General features: G+C 31.1%; 2 protein-coding genes across 2 annotated transcripts in view; both read left to right on the top strand.

The window, feature by feature from the left end:
• The first annotated feature begins 1,059 nt into the window (after positions 1 to 1,059).
• On the top strand, positions 1,060 to 2,018 carry LOC134682434 (M-phase inducer phosphatase-like). Its single transcript, XM_063541853.1, has 2 exons — positions 1,060 to 1,876; positions 1,936 to 2,018. Exons 1-2 carry the CDS (start codon positions 1,084 to 1,086, stop codon positions 2,016 to 2,018), a joined length of 876 nt encoding a protein of 291 aa, XP_063397923.1. The 5' UTR covers positions 1,060 to 1,083.
• A 4,279-nt stretch (positions 2,019 to 6,297) lies between these two features.
• The window catches only part of LOC134716658 (dynein axonemal heavy chain 3-like), a 138,213-nt gene continuing 119,355 nt past the window's right edge, over positions 6,298 to 25,155 (top strand). Inside the window, exons 1-2 of the mRNA XM_063579667.1 lie at positions 6,298 to 6,657; positions 13,247 to 13,342. Coding sequence (XP_063435737.1) covers positions 6,643 to 6,657; positions 13,247 to 13,342 — 111 coding nt within the window. The 5' untranslated portion in view covers positions 6,298 to 6,642. The remainder of the gene's footprint in view (positions 6,658 to 13,246; positions 13,343 to 25,155) is intronic.

Raw genomic sequence — 25,155 nt, 5'->3', positions numbered from 1 at the left:
TTCCACAGAGTTTGACTATTACTGGGGCTGTTTGTTCAATTTGTCGTTATATATTCTGCCTCTCTTATTCAGACAATTAGCTTATATTTGCCGAAAACGTCATGCATATAAGACAATAGCTCTTTTTGTGAATCAGTTCATCTTTACACAGACGTCAAAATATCATTCTGTTGAAACTAGATTTTCGTATCACTTCTTGCGGGAAAAATTATCTCTGCTAGTAGTCAAAGGTTGTTCTGATGTAGGACTTGTATGCCCACGGCCACATAAAGTTAGAAAAGGGCCGATAAAATTAGGAACAATCAGTATTCAGCACTTTTCAAACTTGATAGACCATATGACACTTGCCTGACTGTACTGTATTGTCGGAATGATGTGGTTTTTGTAACTGAATAACTAAATGAGGATCTGAAATCTTTGCACAACTGGTCTTCAGACTGGGGTGTAATATTTAATTATAGCCAAGACAAAATCCTTATATCTTACCAGAGAAAATAATTATGATGTCACATCACTGCTTGTGAACATCATTTCCTTGTCTGTTTTTTTTTATAAATAAAATAATATTTATTTTATTTCTGTATTATTTTTTTATTTATTCTATATTTGTTTTTGTTTTTTCGATTTTTATTCGATATTTGTTTTTTTTCGATATTTATTTTATTTCTGTATTTTTTTTAATTCAATTTGTTTCTCTTTTATTTTGTGTGAAAACATTTATTTTCTTACATTGCTTGAAATCTGAAAAATCTTGTGATTACTTTTCAAATTGCTGTACATTAATTACTTTGTGTCGTTGCGGCAATCAACGGTACACCTTTAAGCAACAAAAATATTATAGATTTAACAAATCCTATGATTGGCAATCAAGCCAATAATTAACAAAATGTTTGAAACTTTGACCACGAGTTGAACACTGCTTATATTGGTTGAGTAACGAGATGAGCACGAGTTTCTAATTAGAGACCGCTATTACTTATTGTCAATTTAAAATAGCTACTATAAAAATTCATAATACTTCAAATTTTAGTTATAAACTTTCAAATCGTTAAACTAAGCAGTCAGAATTCAGCAACTATAAATATGCTTTCAAGAAGATTATTCGGCATACAAGTAGATGATGAATTCGATACCATTCCAGCATCTGCATCTTCTCTGAGTTTTGATTCTCCCCCAGTCAAGGCTAATAACCTTATGTCTGTGATGACTCCAAACAGCAAACGAAATATTTTTCCTGATGTTGACGAAGATTCTGGCCTCGGTATGGAAGACCATTTTACACCAAGTTTTCCGAAATCTGCCAAGAGACAGCATGAAGACGACGATAACTCAAGATGTTCAAAACGTTCAAAAGTTTGTTCAGATATAAAGGCTGTGGTAACCAAACTTGAAGAGAACGACGACTTCATTGCCGATGGTAGCAGATTACATACTTTACCAACTGTCACTGGAAAACATGCTGATTTGAAAAGCATCACTTCTCAGACTCTTGCTGATGTTTTAAACGGAGAGTACGATGACGTAATCAGTGACTACAAGATCATCGACTGCCGATACCCGTATGAATTTGAAGGCGGGCATATCAGAGGAGCAGAGAATATGTATTTGCACGAGACCATTTTAACTCTGCTTCAGCAACCAACCAAAGACAAACAGATTATCATCTTTCACTGTGAGTTTTCTTCAGAGAGAGGTCCAAAAATGTTACGATTCCTGAGAAGCAAAGACAGAGAACTCAACAAAGAAAACTATCCATCACTGAACTTTCCTGAAGTATATTTACTTGACGGTGGTTATAAGTCATTCTTTAACGAACAGCCTAAACGTTGTGACCCAGTGAGCTACCGACCAATGCTTCACTCTGACCACTCCAACAGTCTAAACGTTGTGATCCAGTGAGCTACCGACCAATGCTTCACTCTGACCACTCAGAAGATTTGCGACATTTCAGGGTCAAGTCAAAGTCATGGACTTTTGGAGAAAAACGAAGATTTGCCAGAAAAGTTATGAATTTTTAGGACTGCAGTGCAGCTGGTTTTTACAAATAGTGCTTTAATTAATCTGTGATAAAAGAACTTTCAGTGCTTTGTTTTTAATAGACGTTTTATTGTCATTGTTAGCTATACTATATACATTTGTTATTGAGATATTAAAGGTTGCAAATAATTATATTCTATTTTATCTTTTATCTTTAAAGATACCACATAAGGACTATAGTGCCACAACGTGAAATAGGGTTTTGGTGGTGCCGTGAATTCAGAGACATATTATACGATATAATAGAATGATATAAGCTCGTCCTGAACATGCATGAAATATTTGCCACTGGACGCTAACCAACAAACAATCAATCATCAATCAGGAAAATATAAGCAAGCACCCTTTTAGAAAACTTGGTTTGAAACATGAAAATAAAATACAAAATTCTTTAAACATAACAACAACAAAAATAAATATTTTTCCTTTTTCATACACTTTATCTGTATATGTGTTGGTACGTGTAGAATCCTATTTCGGCTTGTACACACGGTGGCGAAGAGCACCGTTTTTATGGACGATGTTCCTGTTGAGCCATTTAAATGCCTCTACCTAATCTGCATGCACAACTTTATCTGGAAGTTGGTTCTAGTATGTTTTTCCACACAAAAAATATCAGACACTTTTTTTTTAAAAGCCCTCTGGTGTTATTCATTATGTGCCGTTTAATCATATTGTCTGTTTCGTCACTTTTAATATATTTGGCTTATATTGTTCTTCTCGGTCTTGCTGGTGTGAAACAAATTGTCGACTGGTAGAGCCGACACAAGAACCTACACATTCTTGCGTAATTCGAAATGCCGCATAAAAAACTCGGATTTAGCCTCACAACAAAATCTTTGAAAATAAATAAAATACGATTTCCATAAAGATATTCGAAACATTTTCGTATGTGTGAATCATTTCACATTAAGGATGTTTGCTTGTCATGTTTTGGAGTTTTTGTCAGATTTTCGAAATCCTCTGGTTTTATCCATTTGAATGCCTTAAACAAATTTGCCCATGAAACCCCATTTTTCGTTTTATAAATCTTTTACATGTATAATTATAAGCCATTTGTAAAAGTCTTAAAATATTATTTATTTTTTACATTAATAGTTTTTGAGAAGTTTAACTGGTCAATGATAAAGCTATGAAAAATCAAGAGAGAACTATGAAGACGAAAATATGGAAAGAAATTACTCAAAATGCAGTCCATATACAGAGAGAAGAAAACTGATTGATTTGCTAAAGATTAAGTACAAGATATGCAAAAAGAGCAGAAAATAGAAGCCTTTGCTGATTATGTTTTACTCACATATTGATGACAGTGCTTCGTTTCTGTATATGCTGCCACAAGATGTACCAATAGTGGGGCAGAGACATGCCACAAGAATCAGTACAATAAACTGTTTTACTCATTCCATCCTTCGATGTTTGTGTTTTTGACAATATAGTCAAGTAACAAGCTACTAGTCTACACATATTAAATTGGGGACTTCACATGCAGAAGCAGTAATTTTAATATTAGTCTTTTATTCGTAAGCAATACAGCTTATAGAATATGAAAATTACAAATATACAATTACATCATTGAAATATATTTACAAGACAAGACAAGACAAGACAAATACTTTATTAAAGTCTCACCACTTGTTACATATAAAATATACAGCTTTTTAAAACACAAATTAACAACAAGAGCCACTCTATAAAGAGTTATGAGAGACTATAAAACAATTTTTCTTAAATTATAATATAAATACAACTTAAGTCAACTATCATGAATATAAAATACATTTTCGCTTTATTAAAATTTCATAGCAGATTTTGGCAGTATAAAATACCATTTTTTCATTTGAAAAAAGAAATATAAATTTCTCAATATCAGACATATGTAAAAAAAATTCTCATCAACAATACTAGCATGGTTTAAATAAAAATAACTTTACGAATATCTGAATATACAGGATAGTTTAACAAAACATGTTTTTCATCGTCAACGTCATCAGTACAGTTAAAACATAATCTATTTTTACATTTAAACAATTAGTCAAATAATCATATTAGTAAGTACACCCAGTACAACAGAGTAAGATAAAACATAACACATATCAAGCATTTCTAATGATTAAATTAATTACGTGCCTTCTAGAAGTAGACATGTTTCAGAAAAGGAAACATTGACCGTGTAAACAGCTTATTCGGAAGATAAAGAAAGAGGGAAATCATTTTTCTTTTTAATTGGCAACATCTTGTTTTATTTTCGGCGCAAAATATATGCTATTGTATTTAACAGGTGGTGCAAATGTATATCATTGGAGAAAAAGGTTGTGGAACAAAAGGACGCATTTTGTTAGGAAGTTTACCGATTTCTCCCCTTTCTATATGTCAATTGTAATTATTTAGATGTCAGAGAACTATATAATAGACATATATATTAATTCATTTAAGTTTCAAGAGCAATAAATGGAAAAACTCATTATTACTTAATGTACAGGGTTATTTTAGTGGACAATAGAAACAATTTTAAGTTTATCCCTTTCCTACGGCGAATTACATACATGTTATAATGCTTTAAAAAGAAGACAGATTTATTTACTTGAATTCCCACCGTTACCTTAAAAGGTGTGATCAAAAGAAATCTCTAAAAAAGATTTACTAAATTATCAAAAAGAAGAATTATATATTGTTTAATCTTACGTAATCCATTCTATCTCAAAACTTTAACAAGTGAAGAACCAAGCTGATTCCTTCACCAAATTCACCTAAGAAGATATCATCAGAACACTTTTCTGAATTTGGCCATCTTAAAAATTCCATTTTAAGCCATATTTAAGTCTATTCGCGGACACTTTTGCTAACTACCTCAAGTCGAATCCATTATTGCAAATAACAATGAAAAGGGATGACTATGCACACTAGCTTTAGTTCGCAAGTCATTTATATGGAAAAATTTGATTTATTGTTTGGAGAGCGACCCACAAAACATGTCTCATCGTTTAATATCATAGATAATTTGCTTATCACACTTGCTGCTTATTCTCTGAGGTGTCCAGCCAGCCGGGCAAGCATTGAAGCATTGTTGAACTGCATGACCGTTGAAAGAAATATAGAACGATATTAAATTGAATGGTGTCCCTTTGATCAATATTTCCATGTATATTTTCCCTAAACTTTCTCAACATCTAATAAAGTCTTCTATTATCGAAAAAAAGTTGTATAAAATAAGTGCCTGTGCATGTTATTTTGAGGATCCTAATAGTGTTCGATCTCTTGTATGAACAAAAAACTATACGTTTTTGTAACTCCACATTTAAAACTTGAAAATTATACTTAGCAAGAACTTGTGCTTTTATGTTGGTTCTAACTATTGAAGATGATAAGCAAGATTAACGCTGGAACTAGTTTACTAGTCAAGGTATATAACGTCCAGTTTAACCTGATAAGGCAGACAAGGCAGTGCATTCTCACTATTATTTGGATCGTTCGCACATGCAAATTGTGATCAGTTTCACGATAAATTCACCAATGTGCCTTTTCATCCTTTCTTTGAGATAACTATTACATAAATGACCGTTTTATGAAATTTGGCTAGACAAAGAACCCTTAAAAATACATATGAATATACAAAAAATATATAAAAGTTAACTATATTAATATTTTTAATATCGGAAAATTACTGTCGCCTTAATCTAGCATGAAAATCATTAGAGTCATCGCTTTCGCTTTTTGTGTTGTACATTTTTCATCTACCTATGAAGAGTATATAAACAGTACGTAAATTTCATACTTTCACATTTTCGATATTTATCTTCATGCTAAATTTCATAAAAATTCGACAGATCGGCAAAATAACAAATCAGATTTCGAAACAAAAGTTTTTTACGCAACATAACTAATAGTCCCAGAAAATAGATCCAAAACTAAAAATAATAAAAGATACACTAAAAAAAACCACACTCATATATGTACCCATATAACTGAGTCGCAAAAGAGCAGACTTACTACACTAAACAAATTTAGAAATCAAGTTATTTTTTGGTGAAAATTTATTTGTCCAAATGACCTTTTCGACGCAATAAATAAAGAAAAAAGCTGACAAATCTATACAATTTTATGGTAGCTGTTTAAAAGTTATATAAATGAAGTGCTTAAATATTCGTTGTACACGACTTCTGAAATTAAATATTTTTTGTTTGTTTTGGGGATATATTATCTATCACAATCGATCGATTCACCTGATCTTTGTTGTTTTGATCGTCGCATTTTGATCAAAATAACATTAAAAGTCTTTTGTATTTCAACTTATTAGCGTTATTGGATCAAAGTGTTAACAGGTGTGTAGAAAGTTTTGGTCTCTGATCATCGAACCCAACCGCCATGTTGTTTACAGTCACCTAAGCAACTCATTTGCATATGAACTGCTATTAGCGTGAAATTTCACTTTTGAACTTTGACTACATTGGGATTTAAAAAAAGTCTTCTGAAAGTTTCAAAAATGTGAAGAAAAAAGTTGACGCAATTGTAGTGGATTTTTAAGTGTTTATATGTATATATATTGTTTATTGGATAATAAAAGAAGGAATATATATTCATGGAAGGGAAAAAATAAATTATATAAAAATGCCGCTAAAACAGGTAGGGACTTTAAATGGACAGAATAAAAATACTTCTGTATTTAATTAAATCTCTTAAGTATTATTAAATGTCTGAAATATACGATAAAACCGTATTACATGCATGTTAATGAGCTTTTAAGATATGAACATAAACTACTTTTTTCTTCATTTTTTCTCATAATTTACTGTAACAGATTTTCAAAATAAATTTGATAAAAAAGTTAATAGCCTCTACTGCTCGAAAATGGAACATAAACAAAGTCTTTAGAAATAGGCATACATATCAGGTTGTCATGAATCCAATGTAAATTCCGAAAGATTTCCAACTTTTCCATCATCTTGAACTCATAGATCTTCATATATATATATATACGTGAAAGGGCATGAATGGATACTTAAAAGACATATCTTTTTTGAACGTTACATGCTTACAGTCACACAAAAACATTTTTTGTAGTTCTGTTTAGACCGTTTAAGTTTTGTTTTCTCTGCTGTTTTGTTTTCTTGTGTTGTTGTTGTTATTGCTTCTTAACGTTTTATAGTTCTGGCTTTCAAGACAAATGGTCTTCAGTATAAAATGTAGCTCTCAACGAGGACCATGCTATTCAAAATATTTTCGGTTCCAAAGAGACGACTTCATATCATACCCTTACACTAAATTCCATAAAAAGTTGATATGAAATATTACAAAGTGGCAAGGGTCAGCAGAAACAAAAATAAAACTTGTGTGAAGTTAAGAAATCATTGTTCATGATTTCAAGCACCCCAGGCTGTGGGGAAATAAATTTGGAAATATGCATAAGATGCATAAGGTGTGATGAATAAACATAATATAAGTATGTACATGTCGGATTTAAAGTGCATCTGCATGTCTTAAACAAGTAACACGATAAACTGTACCGGATGCCCTTAACATTTTTGTCAGAATATCATTATTAGTACTGTATGATACATTTTTATCAATCAGATATAAATACATGCAAAGTAGATATAAATGTCATTCAGATTGTGAACTAGTGATCGAGAATATGTCATGCAAGAAACAAGTTTTTCGGTAAAACTCTTTTTGCGCATATTTTTTCGCGAAAAAAATGTGTGGGTTTGGAAGTCAAAGGGCTCTCTAGTACATTTACAGCATTTATTCTCAGTGTTCTTGTGGGGGAAACCGTGTAGATGCAAGGTGAAATGAAGGGCTAAAACTGCTTCAAGTATCATTTATTCAAACTCTTTTTTTGCGAACATAGAATCAATTACGTAAGAAATACATATCACATGTAATGCTGCAGTGGTCATTTAGTTAAATCAATACATCACGGAACTTCGAATTCTGACAGGGCACCGTGTCGAGGATCGTACTTTGACATATCATGGTGTTTTTTTTTTTTACAATTGTGACTTTGATGGAGAGTTGTCTCATTGGCACTCATCATCACATCTTATTTTCTATGAAAGATCAGCAATATGATGAGCAAAAATTATGTATATATGATGTCTCTGCATGTGCATGTGCTATTTGATTAATGAATTGTATATGTCCATCTGACATTTTATCATACCTTTTATCTTGTTTGATTAGGGTTATAGCAAGGTGATTGGCACACTTCAAGAAATCACTTCGAGTAGTGTTTTTATCCGCACTCCGCCACTGGAAATGCATGCAGATATGGAAGATCTATAAAATAAAATTATGATTATCTCCAGAGACATATATACATGTGTATATATGTCTCTGTTATCTCCAAAGACCTTAACCGCTGAATATAGTTAACAATCATTAAATTATAACATCTTGGCTAAGGATCTTCTAACATTAGAATGATCCTACTTTGTATCGTCAGGCTAACTGAAGGAGGTACTTTAATAGACCTGTGAGGTTTTGGGATTCATACTGATAAGTCACGGTCCCAGACTAACTATACAAATCCTTGCCTCAACTAATATTTCAGACCATCTTGGTATATCCCTGCCTCCAATTAAAGATCTTATTATGAAGGTTTGTAGTACACCAAACGGATTAAAGGATAAATATTCTTTAGGTGATAATTTAACGCCCTTAATAAAAAATTTGCGTGCAATCAAGTTGCCGGGCCATCACGTCACTTCGGAAGTTTTTTCTTCCCGGCAAATACCTTTTGGAATCTGTACACTACCAATCTTTTCAACAGTAATTATCCATTTGGAAATCACTTTCACTGCTGCAACTCATATCGCCGAGTTAGCCGAGAACCAGCTTAGTACATTTACATGTAGCACTCAGTGGCCTCCCCCCTCCCCCCAAAAAAACAAAAGAACAAAACATAAAAACATACAAACAAAAAACGACAAAGGGAGAAGTAAAGGCAAAATCAAACAAAACAAACGAGGCATTATTTATATAAGTATCAAAAGACAACCAATAAAAGAGGAGGAGACGAAAATTAAGATACACAGTAAGAAACATCAATGTCGTAAAATTACGACAGCAGTAACTTTACGATATCAAGACCTTTAAACGACACCTGGGGAAAAACAGAAAACTTGGAAGATAAAAACAATATTGATGTCACTTAACATAAAGCATTACTTTTTGGGGGGTAAACATAATTAAGCAATGCAAGATGGCTTAATTGAATTACATATATCTCATACAGCACTAAATACCCAGGTTTATTGCTTTAAAAGATCACTATAAATTGAAAAGGAACTGCCCAACTCCCATCATAATCAGAAAAGTTACACAATTGCACTGTCCAGTAGACAATGTAGACTTAAGCTGTTCAGAATTTAATCCAAATGATTATCAGAACATGACGTCCGTATTGATAGGATATTTTTATGCTCCATTTATGCCTATGGTCTAAAATTTTAGTTCCTTTTGTACATCCATTTGATAGTCCCTTTATCCGTCAAAATGCCCAGCTTCAGTTTAAAGTTTTTGATCGTGCAACACAAGGTTATTTAAACAGAAGAATAAACAGTAATTGTGGAAACAGATGTTTGAGGTGGTACCCAACACTTTAACTAAAATTAAATTAAACAATTAATTTGGCTCGTTTAATTTTCATTAAATTTTGTCAAAGTATTTACTTTGACCCTTTAACAAAAATATAAAAATTTCAAAAACTTTGAACCACCCGTTTTGTCAGAAAAATTACACTGGTTATATGTTTGACAAACTACAATTTTGATCATTGAGAAGTTTAATATTCCTTTTACAACACAACGTAATTAAAACGTTTAGATGACTTTACAGAGTTATCTCCCTGTAGTGTTAGATACCACCTTAATCAAATAATATGCAAAAACATAAACAACATCAGATTAGTAGTCCAGTCAAACTAAGATTTAACCTCAAACTAATTGCAACAGAAAATGTTTTAAGTTCTCATCTATAGCATTATGTCCTTTATATACACAGAAAAAAGTCCCATAAAATCTTACTTGAGGAAAACTCAAAATCATCATTTTTTATTTTCAATGGAAATTAACATTGGAAGGGGAGATAATTCTTGCAAAAATTAGTCTTTTTTGGTCAATTTTTTGTTGTTTTTCTTAAAAATTATGTAAAGTATAATACATTGATGGGGTTATAAGTTTGTATTTGACTAAATCATATAATCTTCTGCTCATGGAATGTACAAATCGGAAGTGTTAGGGTCATTTTTCATTAAAGAAATTGCTAATTTGAAACTTTGTGACCATTTTGAAAAAATAATGTGAAAATTTGATATGGTTTATATCTGTATTTTATATTTTTTCAGCAACTTACTTATCTAAAGAAATGTTAAACCACAAAAAGAAGAAAACATGCTTCATTAATTTTATTAAACTTGAGATCCTTTACCTTGACATGTTGAAACATTCAATAAATGGTCAACTAATGAATTACGAAATCTAGATTATAGCTTGATAAAAGATATGAAAACACCTTTAGAGTTGTTTGTTATACTCTAAAGACCGCTAAAAAATCAAGAATCAATACATTCTGATGAAAAGAAGTGGTAAAGTTATAATTTTGTATTAATTTTTATTGATATTTCTCCCTTTTTTGCAAGAGTTATCTCCCTATTCAATGCAAATCTCCATAGGAATTTTATGGTGATTTTTTTTGTCTTCCACAAGTTAGATTTTATGGAATTTTTTTATGTGTATATTTGGGGTATAATGCTATAAATTAAAACTTGAGCACATAAAGTCATTAAATATGGATGTAATTTAGGTCAAACAAAAGTATGTGTGTGTTTTCTGTAACCCTACTCATAGTCCAGTCAATCTAGCATAAATTTGACCCTAACCCGAAAGTAATTGCAACAGAAGATTTTTAAGTTTTAATCTTTAGCATTCTATCCCAAATATACACAGAAAAAAGTCCCATAAAATCTAACTTGAAGAAGACTAACAAAATCACCATTTAAAATTCCTATGGAGATTTGCATTGAAAAGGGAGATAACTCTTGCAAAAAAGGCAGAAATATCAATAAAAATTGATACAAAATTATAACTTTACCGCTACTATTCATCAGAATGTATTGATTCTTGATTTTTTAGCGGTCTTTAGAGTATAACAAACAACTCGAAAGGTGTTTTCATATACTTCATCAAGCTATAATCTAGATTTCGTAATTCATTAGTTGACCATTTATTTAATTTTTCAACATGTCAAGGTAAAGAATCTCAAATTTAATAAAAGATAATTAAGCATGTATTCTTCTTTTTGTGGTTTAAAGTTTCTTTAGACAAGTAAGTTGCTGAAAAAATATAATATACAGGTATAAACAATATCAAATTTTCACATTATTTTTTCAAAATGGTTACAAAAGCTTCAAATTTGCAACTTCTTTAATGAAAATGCATGAAAAAAACAAAACTACCCATAACACTTCGGTTGTGTACATTTCATGAGCAGAAGATTATATAATTTAGTCAAATACAAACTTATAACCCCATCAAAGTACCATACATTACATAAATTTCAAGAAAAACAACCAAAAACTGACCAAAAAAGACTCATTTTTGCAAGAGTTATCTCCCTTTCCAATGTTAATCTCCATAGGAAATTAAAAATGCTGATTTTGAGTTTTCCTCAAGTTAGATTTTGTGGGACTTTTTTCTATGTATATAAAGGGTATACTGCTATAGTTTAGAACTAAATTATTTTCTGTTGCAATTAGTTTGAGGTTAAATCTTAGTTTGACTGGACTATCACCCTGATTGTTATCCCTTAACACCCTGAAGGTTTTTTTACTGTTTTTTTTCTCAAGCACTGTTGGAGTGACAATGTTGCTCCCATAAAAAAAGTTAAAAATGATTGTAAAAAGTTTTGATTTTTTATAGATCACTCTCAATTGAATAGTACACAATGTATACTCAATAAAGCTAGAATGTTCTGATTATTGGACCTATGGTCTTTCATGTAAAGGATTCTATTTTTGATAAGTTTGACTAATTTTAAGTTTTGAAAATCACTGAATTAGAAAAGTGTGATTGAAAAATGATAAAAGTTTTGGACAAAAGGGAATCTTTTAATCATGTATGTTGTGCTGTAGGTCTGTAATTTAAACTGTGTTGTAATATAGGCAAGGTTCATTTGTATTGTTCTGTCTGTTAATTATCTTCTAATTAAACCTGTGTTGTCATGCAAATAATTGAATATGTCATTTGTAGTATTTAGATAACAGTGTTTTGTTTCCTTTCATTTTGAAAATACATGACATAATACAAAGAATACATAAGAAAGATTTTAAATTTACTTTCTGTTGTTTTTTCAATGAACTTGATCTCAACTGCAAAACTTTTCTTTGTCTATTTTTGTCATACATTGTTTAAATATATATATCAAAGCTACTTGATGAAAAGAGATTTAAAATAAAAAAAAATTCAGAACAATCCAAATGTAAAAAATTAGACAAGAGATCAACTAACACAGAAATGAACAGCTATACATGTAGGTCACTGTACAGTCTATATAATTTGCTCTGAAATCACAAATGTAAAACAATTCACACGATAAAAAAACCCGGCCTACTTAATGTACAAAATACGAAAGAAAACACATTAAGGACTGAATAACAGGCTCCTGAATTAGGACAGGCACATACATACAGAATGTGGCTGGGTTAAACATGTTAGGGTGATACCAAACCTCCCACTAACATGGGACAGTGGTGTTACAGTACAAAATAAGAACAAACTTTAAAAATCAGTTCAGGTGAAAAAGGCTTCACTCATCAGATGGATACAAATAAAAAAAAAAAAAAAATCATGTAGATGTGACCAGGTACTTGTCCATTCCAACAACAAAAAGACTAAGTACATGTGTCATTTTGGTCTCCTGTGGAGAGTTGTCAAATTGGCAATCATATCAAATCTTCTTTTTTTTATTAGTACAGATCTGAGAGTACTCACAGTTTATACTGACAGCTAGTTAAAAGCCAATTACAACTAATGTAAAAAAAATCATGCATCTTAGACTAAATTATCAATCAGTACACATCCAACATCCAACGGATTTAGTGTAAAGATTTCATAAACACTCTAGAGATAAACATGGCCTTGTGTAATAAATGTAACAGTATTTTATAAGAGCACTTTGCATATATATAATTTTGTAATTGTTTGATGTTTTTTAGAGGCAGCATGGAATCAAAATATCACAACCGAATGAATTTGAAAAGCAGTACAGACCTGCTGTTATTGCACATCTTCCTCCATTGAGTGCTAAAGAGGTAAGTGACATACATATAAAATAGTTTTACACTAGTATAAAGGCCCTTTATAGCTTGCTGTTCGGTGAGAGCCAAGGCTCTTTGTTAAAGACCTTACTTTGACCTATAATGGTTTACTTTTATAAATTGTGACTTGGATTGAGAGTTTTCTCATTGGCACTCATACCACATCTTCCTATATCTATATATAAAGGTATATTTTACAAAGGTTTATAGTCATTAGGCCATTCTGACATGTTATGTGAAGGAGTGTGTTATATAGTAATATATCTGCATTCAGTGTTAAGATTTGACTGATTAATTTGCTTTTGATAGTTTCGACTAGAAGAAAAGATGATGTCTACCCTCTTTCAAAATAAGATACTGGTCAGTTATGTACAAATGTATTTGGAATTTGGGTCTTCAGTGCTCTTTTGCTTCATATTTTGTTTGCCTTTTCAAGTTTGATTTGAACATCACTAATGAGTCATTTATAGAAGAAATGCATGCCTGGTGTACAAATTTTAAATGCTGCTATCTATGATGAGTTAATTTAACCTGTTCTATCTCTGAATGAATTACATTTGAACCTGTAGGACTTTCAGATTAAAGTCTTATCCAGACACTTTATTTGTTATACCACGACCAGTGTGATGTTAAATGCAAATTAAATATTTAATTAGTTTTTTGAAGTGTTTATAACTCAGTAATTTGATAATTCATTAAATATATGTTTATATTAGTAAGGTAGTGTCAATACATCAGTGTTATTAAATGTATAGTCCTCAGTCTCCTTCATGTTTGCCATGGACAGTAGAAATTCCTCGTCCAAGTAAAGGTGTTTGACTTCTATTGTGTGCTTTATGTACATAGTCAATGATTTAAGGTTTACAGAAGCCAATCTTGTCAAAATTAGCGAGACTTCTGTTTATGATGTGTTTATAAACTAGATGTCATTACAAACCATGTGAGAATTAAAAATGAGTTCATGACCAGCAGTAATAAGTTTTCTCAACTGTCAACGACTCAACGCACATTATTGTCAATAAAAATTCATAATTAGATATAAAAAAAGATGTGGTATGATTGCCAATGAGAGACAACTCTCCACAAGAGACTAAATGACACAGAAATTAACAACTTTAGGTAACCGTACGGCCTAGGAATTAATATTTGGCAACTAAAGGTCCATATTTGATTTACAACAAATAAAAACAGTTGCAGAAGTAATTTAATGCACTGCTGTAAGCATATGAATATTATTTTATGGCAAATTTTGAGCTTTGAATCAAACATTAAAATCTTTCGTTTTTAAAGTAATAAATTTTATTATTTAATGCTGTACAATGTACAACAAATTTCATAAAATTCTCTTTAAACAGTTGATGGTAATATGTTATAAGTTTTTAGTTAGATTATAACATAAAACAAATACCTGTACCATGAACACATGATAGCCATCCCCCTTATTTCAATCATTGTAGTCCCATAAAAACTTAGACAACAAACTGAAAATCACCTGAAATTTAAAAGAAATAAAATGTACAGGTTATAATTTTGTAAAAATAAATTATTAGAAAATAGGACATCTTTATTTTGATGTGAAGTCCCCTTTTTTAGGAATTTGAAAAGCATATTTTCTAGATGGAACAAAGTAATGTGTGAAAATTGTATAATATACCCAATAGGACAAACTTGAGTAATCTCAAGACATGCTTAAAATTGTCAAATTTTTCCAATGAAATCCAACATTTGGTAATGTCCCATTAGCAGCATTACATATATGATATAATAGCGATATTGTTTTGTTAGTTAACAAAACTCTTGGACACAAAATTGCTCTTGGAATTAATTTCTTTCTCAGTTTCTCTTAATGTCCACTGTTAAAGGCTCTCAAAGTAAAGAAGATTGATCCACAGTGTGAATTTTTGAACATTTAAAGATTTTTGGACAATTTATTTTATTGACTTTGTTTATGTATTAAAACATTTCAATTCTATAAAGTAAATTTACATTGTTACGTTGACCCCCAGTGTCTTTTTATCAAAGAAACTTGAAAGCTATAAAACTTAATAAATATATGATGATTGCGTATATAGTGTTTAAAGAATTTAGTATTTCACAAGGGGCTACTAAAAACTGTCAGAAGTTAAGGTCAAAAAGAGAAATAAACAATGAAGTGCTAATTCCCAAAGAAGTTTTTTTAACAATGTTGACATCCTTGAAGTATGTAGGTCTATATTTTTTTCATGCTATAATGTGTGAAACGATTGATTTTACATGAGATAAAAGAATATGAAATGTGTTATGATTGTGAATGAAACAACAACCCATCAAACAGAAGAAGGTGGAGAAAGTTGAATATTGATAGTGTAACACAGCTTTAAGATTTTGTGTCATTAATTAACACTTATTGCCTTCCTTTCTTTTATATTATTAATATATTTTATAAGTTTTCTGCTTCCCCCACCAATAAAAACTGACCGCCATGAATAGCACAAACGCCATGAATAGCACAAACATGTTGACAGTGGCTTAAAACACCAATCAATATAAGTTTTCTTGAAAGCTATGCATTCTTTTATTGATATGACCTTGGTTTTTGACTCCAAATATGTGGCTGTCTGATCCTGTTTAAATTTGGTTTAAAGCTGTTTGCCATCAACTTGAAATGTAGTGCTCATGTTCTTTGTGACAAAAACTAAGTTTAACTTCCTAAATGTTGACTGAATTAATTATGATTGCACCATAGTTCTGTTTGGGACAGATAACAACTAAAAAATTCTCATTCCTTAAATGTATTAATTCAATGGAAAAGATCAGTTTGTTTAGGTTTATGATTTGAATTATAATATTGAAATAACAGTCAAATTACCCCTGCACAAGTATTTTTACACCAATTTCTATATATTCTGATTCAGTACATTTGAGTACTATCCAATATTATTATTGCATGTATTGCAGTGCAGGTATTTGTTCTCCATTCTTCTTGACGTGTGATAATATTCATTTATCTCTCAGGATTGGTTTTTCTTCACACACAAGACAAATTTAAATATCATTACAGTAGTTAATATCACCAAATAGATATATTTATGAATTCCTTTCAGTTGGGTTTCTAAAAGAAGTTCTCAATATGTCATCGTCTTTTGTAGGAAATGTAATTTTTTAGATTGTGTCAATAACGAAAGGTACATAGATATGTATGTTATATAAGTTCAAAGTGATTATTATTAGATTTAGTTGTCGAACATTTGAAAGCCTCAAAGTTCATCTGATTTATAATAAGTTCATGATTGATAAGTGATAAATCTTCAAAAGCTCGTTTACAGACAGTGGGTATTGAATGACATCAGAGAGTAGATATTGAAATTATCTTACAAATTAAAGGTGCAAAGATGTCAATTTCAAAATTAACCTGATGAATGCATGATGACTGCTTAATGTCCAGTAGAAAATATTACACAGATTTTTAATATGATTACATAATAATCACATTAAATGAGTCAATAGCATACAAATATAGTAACTTTGAAGTATATTTTTAAACTTGTTAGCTCATTAGGTAAGCATGTATCATGAAGAAATATAAAAAAGAAGATGTGGTATGATTGCCATATAAGACAACTCTCCACAAGAGACCAAAATGACAGAGATTAACAACTATAAATGTTCACTGTAATGAGTTAAAAACAAATTATGTTGAGTTGACATATGCTCTTTCTCTAAATGTTGCATATTTGTCAGAAAAAGAATTGACAAATACCAATTTAAGTCTTTGGGTTGACCAAGTCAAAGATCAAACCCATGACCTCTAATTCAGCATTTGTTTTGATTTCATGGTTGTTTGTAATGAATGTAGGATTGAGTAGAAATAACAACTAGAAGTGAAGTGACCCTGACTATAAACCGTCTAATAGTTACAAGCTTGAGAATAGAGTTGTTTTCATTAAAGTGTTTGTCCTGTTATACCTTGAAGATAAAATAGGACACAATCCTTTCTAGATTTAAAGTTTCCTGTTTAATCATTCATTAAGGCAAAAATTTATACACCAGGACACAACAAGATTAAAAAAACTGACACTTTAAATTCAAATTAAGAAGACTACATTGAATTTGTTCATACATGTTATTTATACCTATTATATTGAAACCGATATGAGATATAATGTCTACATATTACATAAATGTAGAGACTATCACTATTAAATATTATTTTTTTGACGTAACAAAATTCAGTTTACAGTTTTGATTTTTAAACTTGAATGAGCAATTTCACAAGTTAGATAGAATATGAGATTAAGGTGTTGGGAACAATCAGAGTTTTTATTTTAAAAGTATGGTCGTATAATAGTTGTATTCACACAGACTAAGCGAAAGTTGATATATGTATTGAAGAATAATACACCCATGTGCAGAGTAATTACGGTATCATAATTCTTTTTGTACAACTTGATATTTTTGTCAAACGAATTTGTCAATTAATTTTTAATTTGAATTTATAAAAAATAATAAATTTCATATCTGTCAATGTAGCGGTTCTTATTATTGTACAATAATTACTGGAGAATTTTAGCGTATGATTTGATTATTTTTTTTAATTGACTGAACATTTTAATAGACCGGTGACAGCTAATAATTCAGGTAATCACTCACTTGAAAATTATTTACAATTCTAAAGTCTACAATAAAAGAACAGAAAGGTCACACTTTTAATTCTTGTCTTTGATCTGAGTAACAGAATATATTTACACCTGGGTCATCATAGAAGTCAATTTCAAACCTTGAAACGCGTAATATTACTGAAATTCCAAATCTTATATACATAAGTTTTAATTATTTCTGAATTATCAAGAAATTTTGTTTTGCAGGAGCATAGGCAATTTTTTTGAGTTTATTATTTTTTCCTTCATCAGATATGTATTACCCAATTTTTCTATGGAAACATCACAAAATATTTTTGCATGCCAACTGAAATTATACATATGATTTCATAGTTTGATAGGGAAATGTTTCTTATTATTGTAAAATTCGCCATAATTTAGATAGACCTGCAACTGAGTAAAGGAGGAGGTCCAGTAAGACTCCATTTTGGCCCCAAAATATAGCAGTTTTACAAAATTGTTAAAAATGTAAACTTTTAGTTATCTATTAGACATTAGAATGTTTCTGCTACATAAATATTGCCTGTTTTTGACAATTCAATCCACATATATTGGGTACTAGCACCATTAAGTCATGCTAAATTACTGAAATCTTCACTATTTCAGCATTTTAGTTAAACTTTATACAGTTTTCATGTAAAACAGAAGTGGCTACATTCGTGTTCATCCTTAATATTGAAATGCAAGTTGTATTTTATAATGGTACATAACATATATAAAGGTTGAGATGAACATGGATGCGGCCACTTTCATTTTTGACAAAAAACATCTGAAAAGTGACATTTTTCGACATATTTGGTAGATTTTTAGCTCACCTGGCCCGTAGGGCCAAGTGAGCTTTTCTCATCACTTGGCGTCCGTCGTCCGGCGTCGTCCGTCGTCGTCGTCGTCCGTCGTCGTTAACTTTTACAAAAATCTTCTCCTCGGAAACTACTGGGCCAAATTAAACCAAACTTGGCCACAATCATCATTGGGGTATCTAGTTTAAAAAATGTGTGGTGTGACCCGCCAAACCAACCAAGATGGCCGCCATGGCTAAAAATAGAACATAGGGTAAAAATGCAGTTTTCGGCTTATAACTCAAAAATCAAAGCATTTAGAGCAAATCTGACAAAGGGTAAAATTGTTCATCAGGTCAAGATCTATCTACTCTAAAATTTTCAGATGAATCGGACGACCCATTGTTGGATTGCTGCCCCTGAATTGGGAATTTTAAGGAAATTTTGCTGTTTTTGGTTATTATCTTGAATATTATTATACATAGAGATAAACTGTACACAGCAATAATGTTCAGCAAAGTAAGATTCACAAATAAGTCAACATGACCAAAATAGTCAGTTGACCCCTTTAGGAGTTATTGCCCTTTAAAGTCTATTTTTAACCATTTTTGTAAATTTTATATATCTTTTACAAAAATCTTCTCCTCTGAAACTGCTGGGCCAAATTAATCCAAACTTGGCCACAATTATCTTTGGGGTATCTTGTTTAAAAAATGTGTGGCGTGACCCGCCAAACCAACCAAGATGGCGGCCATGACTAAAAATAGAACATAGGGGTAAAATGCAGTTTTTGGCTTATAACTCAAAAACCAAAGCATTTAGGGCGAATCTGACATGGGGTAAAATTGTTTATCAGGTCAAGATCTATCTACCCTGAAATTTTCAGATGAATCGGACAACCCGTTGTTAGGTTGCTGCCCCTGAATTGGTAATTTTAAGGAAATTTTGCTGTTTTTTGGGTTATTATCTTATAGATAGAGATAAACTGTAAACATCAATAATGTTCAGCAAAGTAAGAATTACAAATAAGTCAACATGACCAAAATAGTCAGATGACCTCCTAAGGAGTTATTGTCCTTTATAGTAAATTAGTAAATTTTTAACCATTTTTCATAAAATTTGTAAATTTTTACTACCAGTAACATTTTCCAGAGAAACTACTGGGCCAAGTTCATTATAGATAGTGATAATTGTAAGCAGCAAGAATGTTCAGTAAAGTAAGATGAACAAACATGTCACCATCACCAAAACACAATTTTGTCATGAATCCATCTGCTTCCTCTGTTTAATATTCACATAGACCAAGGTGAGCGACACAGGCTCTTTAGAGCCTCTAGTTCATATTTGAGCTTGAATCAGATCGTTTTTGTCGAGCCTGCAACTTTTGTTGCAGAAAGCTCGACATAGGGATAGTGATCCGGCGGCGGTTGTGGCTACGGCGGCGGCAGCGTTAGCTAACTTCTTAAAAGCTTTATATTTTAGAAGGTAGAAGACCTGGATGCTTCATACTTTGTATATAGATGTCTCATGTTACGAACTCTCCGTCAGTCACATGTCCAATGTCCTTGACCTCATTTTCATGGTTCAGTGACTACTTGAAAAAAAAGTTAAGATTTTTGGTAATGTTAATTTCTCTCTTATTATAAGTAATTGGATAACTATATTTGGTATGTGCGTACCTTGCATGGTCCTCATGCCCATCAGACAGTTTTCACTTGACTTGACCTCGACCTCATTTCATGGATCAGTGAACAAGGTTAAGTTTTGGTGGTCAAGTCCATATCTCAGATACTATAAGCAATAGGTCTAGTATGTTCAGTGTATGGAAGGACTGTAACATGTACATGTCCAACTGGCAGGTGTCATTTGACCTTAACCTCATTTTCATAGTTCAGTGGTTATAGTGAAGTTTTTGTGTTTTGGTCTGTTTTTCTTATACTTTATGCAATAGGTCTACTATATTTGGTGTATGGAATGATTGTAAGGTGTACATGTCTAACTGATAGGTGTGATCTGACCTTGACCTCATTTTCATGGTTCAGTGGTCAAAGTTAAGTTTTTGAGTCTTGGTCTATTTTTCTAATACTTTATGCATTAGGTCAACTATATTTGGTGTATGGAAATATTTTATGATCTATATGTCTGTTACGCAGGATTTGTTTGACCTTGACCTCATTTTCACGTTCCATTGCTAAGTGTTAAGTGTTTGTTTTTTGGTCTGTTTTTTCTTAATTTATAAGCAATAAGTCAACTATATTTGTTGTATTGAAGAATTGTTAGCTGTACATGTCTGCCTGGCATGGTTCCTCTGACCTTGACCTCATTTTCACTGTTCATTGATCAATGTTTCGTTTTCTTGGTTAATGTAGAGTTTATGTGACAGTTGTAATAAAGCTTTATATTTAGGTCTATCAACATAATATCAATGATTAGTAAAGAAGGCGAGACATTTAAGTGTGTGCACTCTTGTTAATGATTAAATCAGTTACAATCTTTCACATAAACTAATTGAATCAAATGAAATAGACACTTAAGTTTTTAAATAGTGGTCAAAATCTTTCGTCAGATGAACCTGAAATTTGAGGCCAAAATCAGTCCTTACCGGACCTACTTCTTTTTGTATAACTAATGTCTTTAATACTGGATATATGAAATGTTTTTGTCATATAAAGTGTAAAATATAAAGTGTTCAAGCCCTTACCATTGGGAGGGAGGGTCAGAGTTTCCAGTTAATATATATAAAGAACGTTTTGTTAGGGGGGTATCTCATCGAAGTGAGCATGGGTGCATGTATCAGTTTATGCAAAATGTACTATATTATTTTTTGAAAATTAATGTGGTGTTAATTATCTATATATCATATAAAACTATCTGCTACATGTATAAGAGAAAGATTGTTTGATTGATTTAAAAAAAAAAAGGTTTATAAAGTAAAAACACTTTGAAAGTTTGGATTGATGTTATTTTGTTTTCCCTTTTACCGATTTGAAAGTTTTCTCTTTAACTATGCCATTGTGTCTTATTCTAGGTGAACTTGGATTCATTGTTAGTAAGTTGTGTAACAAGATTTTTTTCAATACATAATTTCATGCAGGGTGACACGCCAATTACTACTTTGTAACCAAGTATAAATTAGAGAAAACTAATGAACTCTATTGTTAATTCTCGATTGTGTCCTATTGATTCTGTCACAATAATTACCTCCCTTTGTGTTGGAAAAAAATGTAAACATTCTTTTACTAATGAAGCAAGATAAATCAACTATTTTGGGTGAAACTTGATTTAAAACTTCAATCAATTTTTAACCATATTATTCTCAGTGGGAACAATTCAGATGGAAAGTACATATTTAAACTCCAGCCTAGTTCTATGAAATAAGTTAATATGCAATATAGTCGAAATTATTGAATTTAATTGTTGTCTCTAAAAGGGATCAAACTATAAGATTAATATGTGTATAAAGGAAAACTTGCTGAGATCCATTTAAGCATAGTTAAACAGGTCATACATAGCATGGTAAAATAATAAATAAAATTGTGTAGAAATAAACTAAAACTACAGACAGATGGCAGGCCCGTAGCCAGGAATTTCCAAGGAGGGGTTCGTTTGACTCACAAACTCGACTTTAACAGTCACAATTCGAACAGAACATTGACTTTAACAGTTCTTATTTGTTTTCAAGGGGGGGGGGGGGGGGGGGTTCGTCCAAACCCCCCTGGCTACGGGTATGGATGGATCGACTCCCCTGTCACTATATATTGCCTGCTTTAGAAGACATAACAAAACAATTTTCTCTCAATTTGATATCGTTTTTTATATGAAAGAAAATAAAGCTACATTTTGTGACATTATCTAATGGAAGATTTTGATGGCTAGTAAAACATGCTCTCATGTACTGCTAGGAAACTGTAAATGACCAAAAAAATATGAAATAACCTTTGGTATCTTTGGTCCCTCTTTTATTGTATGTTTGATCTTGTAGGTGTCAACCATTGATAATAATGCTGTAAATTTATTTTTTTTGGTGATGCAATGACAGGATGAGATTTGCTTGTTAAAAAAAATGAAGGATTTTCTAATGGTATAAAGACAAGAGTCTGGAGGACTGTCAGGGACAGAACCTTTGGTTTTGAAAGGGGAATAGAAAAGTTATCATAGAGCCTAGCAATGCATTAAAGTTTTCAAATGATTTATATGGTCAATATCATATAAATCATGAGAAATGTAATACTATAAATTCAGAAATTATTGCGAAATTTTTATTATTGCACAAAATGGGACAGAGTTGTAAACGCAATAATTTAAACTTGCATTTTGCAATATTTTATATGAAATAAACAGGATTTTTCTCAAAATAAAGATCGCATTTAAGTCTAAAATGACAAAATCGCAATAATGAATGCACACAATAATTTCTGAATTTACAGTATTCCTTTTTTTGATGGATCAAAAGGGCCAAACCTCTACACCCTGTCCTGGATTGTTATACAGTCCATTATTAATCTTTATTAGAGTTAATTATTAACTTGCAAAAGGATAGAGGTGTCAAGTAGATGCAGTTAGAGAACAGAATCTCATACCACAAATCAGTTTTGATGCAGAAATGCCTTAAAAATGAAGCCCCTGTATATCTCACCGAAAAATTTAAAGAAATGCCAGAAATAAAGCAATATTGTTTGAGAAATGCCTCTTGCAAAAATTTACAAATTCCAAAAGCCAAAACAGAGCTTTATAAAAAATCTTTTATATATTCAGGATCTATTTTATGGAATAATTTACCAATATCCATGAAAAAATCAACATCAAGTACAAGCTCATTCAAAAAAGATTTAAAAAATTACTGGTTGGAACATTAAGAAGCTGTGTTTTTTATATGCATAATTATTTTCACACACTTACTCAAACTTGTTATTGTTGATGTTATTACTATAAATATATGTCATATGTGAATTTGTAATTTTTACCTGTTGTGAAAATTGTATACTTCATTTTTTATTTCATTATTCATGTATGTGTGTCTCTTTGATATTTTGTAATTGTTTGTTATATTTCATGTATTGGTATTTCATGAGGGCCTCAGGGAAGATTAGCTTTATAGCTAACTGTGTAACCCTCTTTAAATAAAGAATTATTATTATTATATTATTATTGTTAATACTTAAAACTGCACCAATTTGAAATCTTCTACTGTATCAGTAATCATGTATCTAAAATCACTTCATTGGTTTTTTTTTGTTTTGTTTCATTTCACATACATCATTTTCCTATTAATGATTTCTTTTATAAGTAGTGCAAATTTAATTGTATTAAAGGCCTTACATGGCTTAATTCTAATTTCAAAGGAAAGTATTGCGTTATTTGATGCTTAGAACATCTAAACATTTATGTCACAAGTTAATGAAGCCTTTTCAAATGATTTATTATATTGCATGACAAAGCAGTGCAATTCTGTTAAACCGTATTGTGAAATTGATTGTTTGTAGTTAATAATTCATTGATAATCAGTAATCACAGATGAAATAATCCTAATTAGGTAATAAAAAACCTATCAGTTATTTCTGACATTGTTTTTTATTGCCCGTACAAAACAGTATACAAGATACATCTTTGCATGGATTTAAGAACAGATTAAGCTACGCTTTTAGAACTAAGATTTTAATCATGAACTTAGAAATCAAAATTAAACAAGTTAATTGGTTGGAAAGTTTTTATCGGTTTCTGACATTCTTTACCTCTTCTGTGCATTGCCCATTTCAGCCTCGATGTTGATGAAGTTTAAAAGTAATGCTAGAATTGGGTCACAGTAACCTTTATTTTGTGCTAACTATAAGATACCGAAAAGAATTGTTGAAATTGGTTTTCAAAGATTTATAAACTGTTCAATGATGAGGTTTGATATATGTTTTGTGAATGCTCCCTGGCTTAAATATTACTGATCAATATAGCCAATAGTGATGAAGTGATGTTAAACACCAATTGTTCAATCCTTAGATTTCCATGTTGTGTTTTGGTTATTAGCCTGTTCAATTTTTGACTTTTGTCAACACTATTTCTGATTGTCTGTTTATTTCAATATAAAAATAAGAAGATGTGGTATGATTGCCAATGAGACAACTCTCCACAAGAGACCAAATGACACAGAAGTTAACATCTATAGGTTAGTTAACAGCCTTCAAGTTTGAAATACATAATATAGTATCAATGTATCCTTAGTATGTAACTGAATTCATCTCTTCACTGCAGTCTACGCTAAAGATATTTGTGATATATAAAGAACCTGTTAAGCCTATATACACTTAATAGTTACAGAGATTTAAAAAAAGACCTTAAGTCGAAATATTCAATAGGTTTACATGTTTGTATGTAGTGGGTGTTAACCATTTAATAACAA

The sequence above is a fragment of the Mytilus trossulus genome, chromosome 1 (assembly GCF_036588685.1).
Source record: "Mytilus trossulus isolate FHL-02 chromosome 1, PNRI_Mtr1.1.1.hap1, whole genome shotgun sequence".
In the NCBI taxonomy this organism is placed as follows: Eukaryota; Metazoa; Mollusca; class Bivalvia; order Mytilida; family Mytilidae; genus Mytilus; species Mytilus trossulus.
Note: the sequence above shows the minus strand (reverse complement) of the source record. Positions and strands in the feature narration are given on the sequence as shown.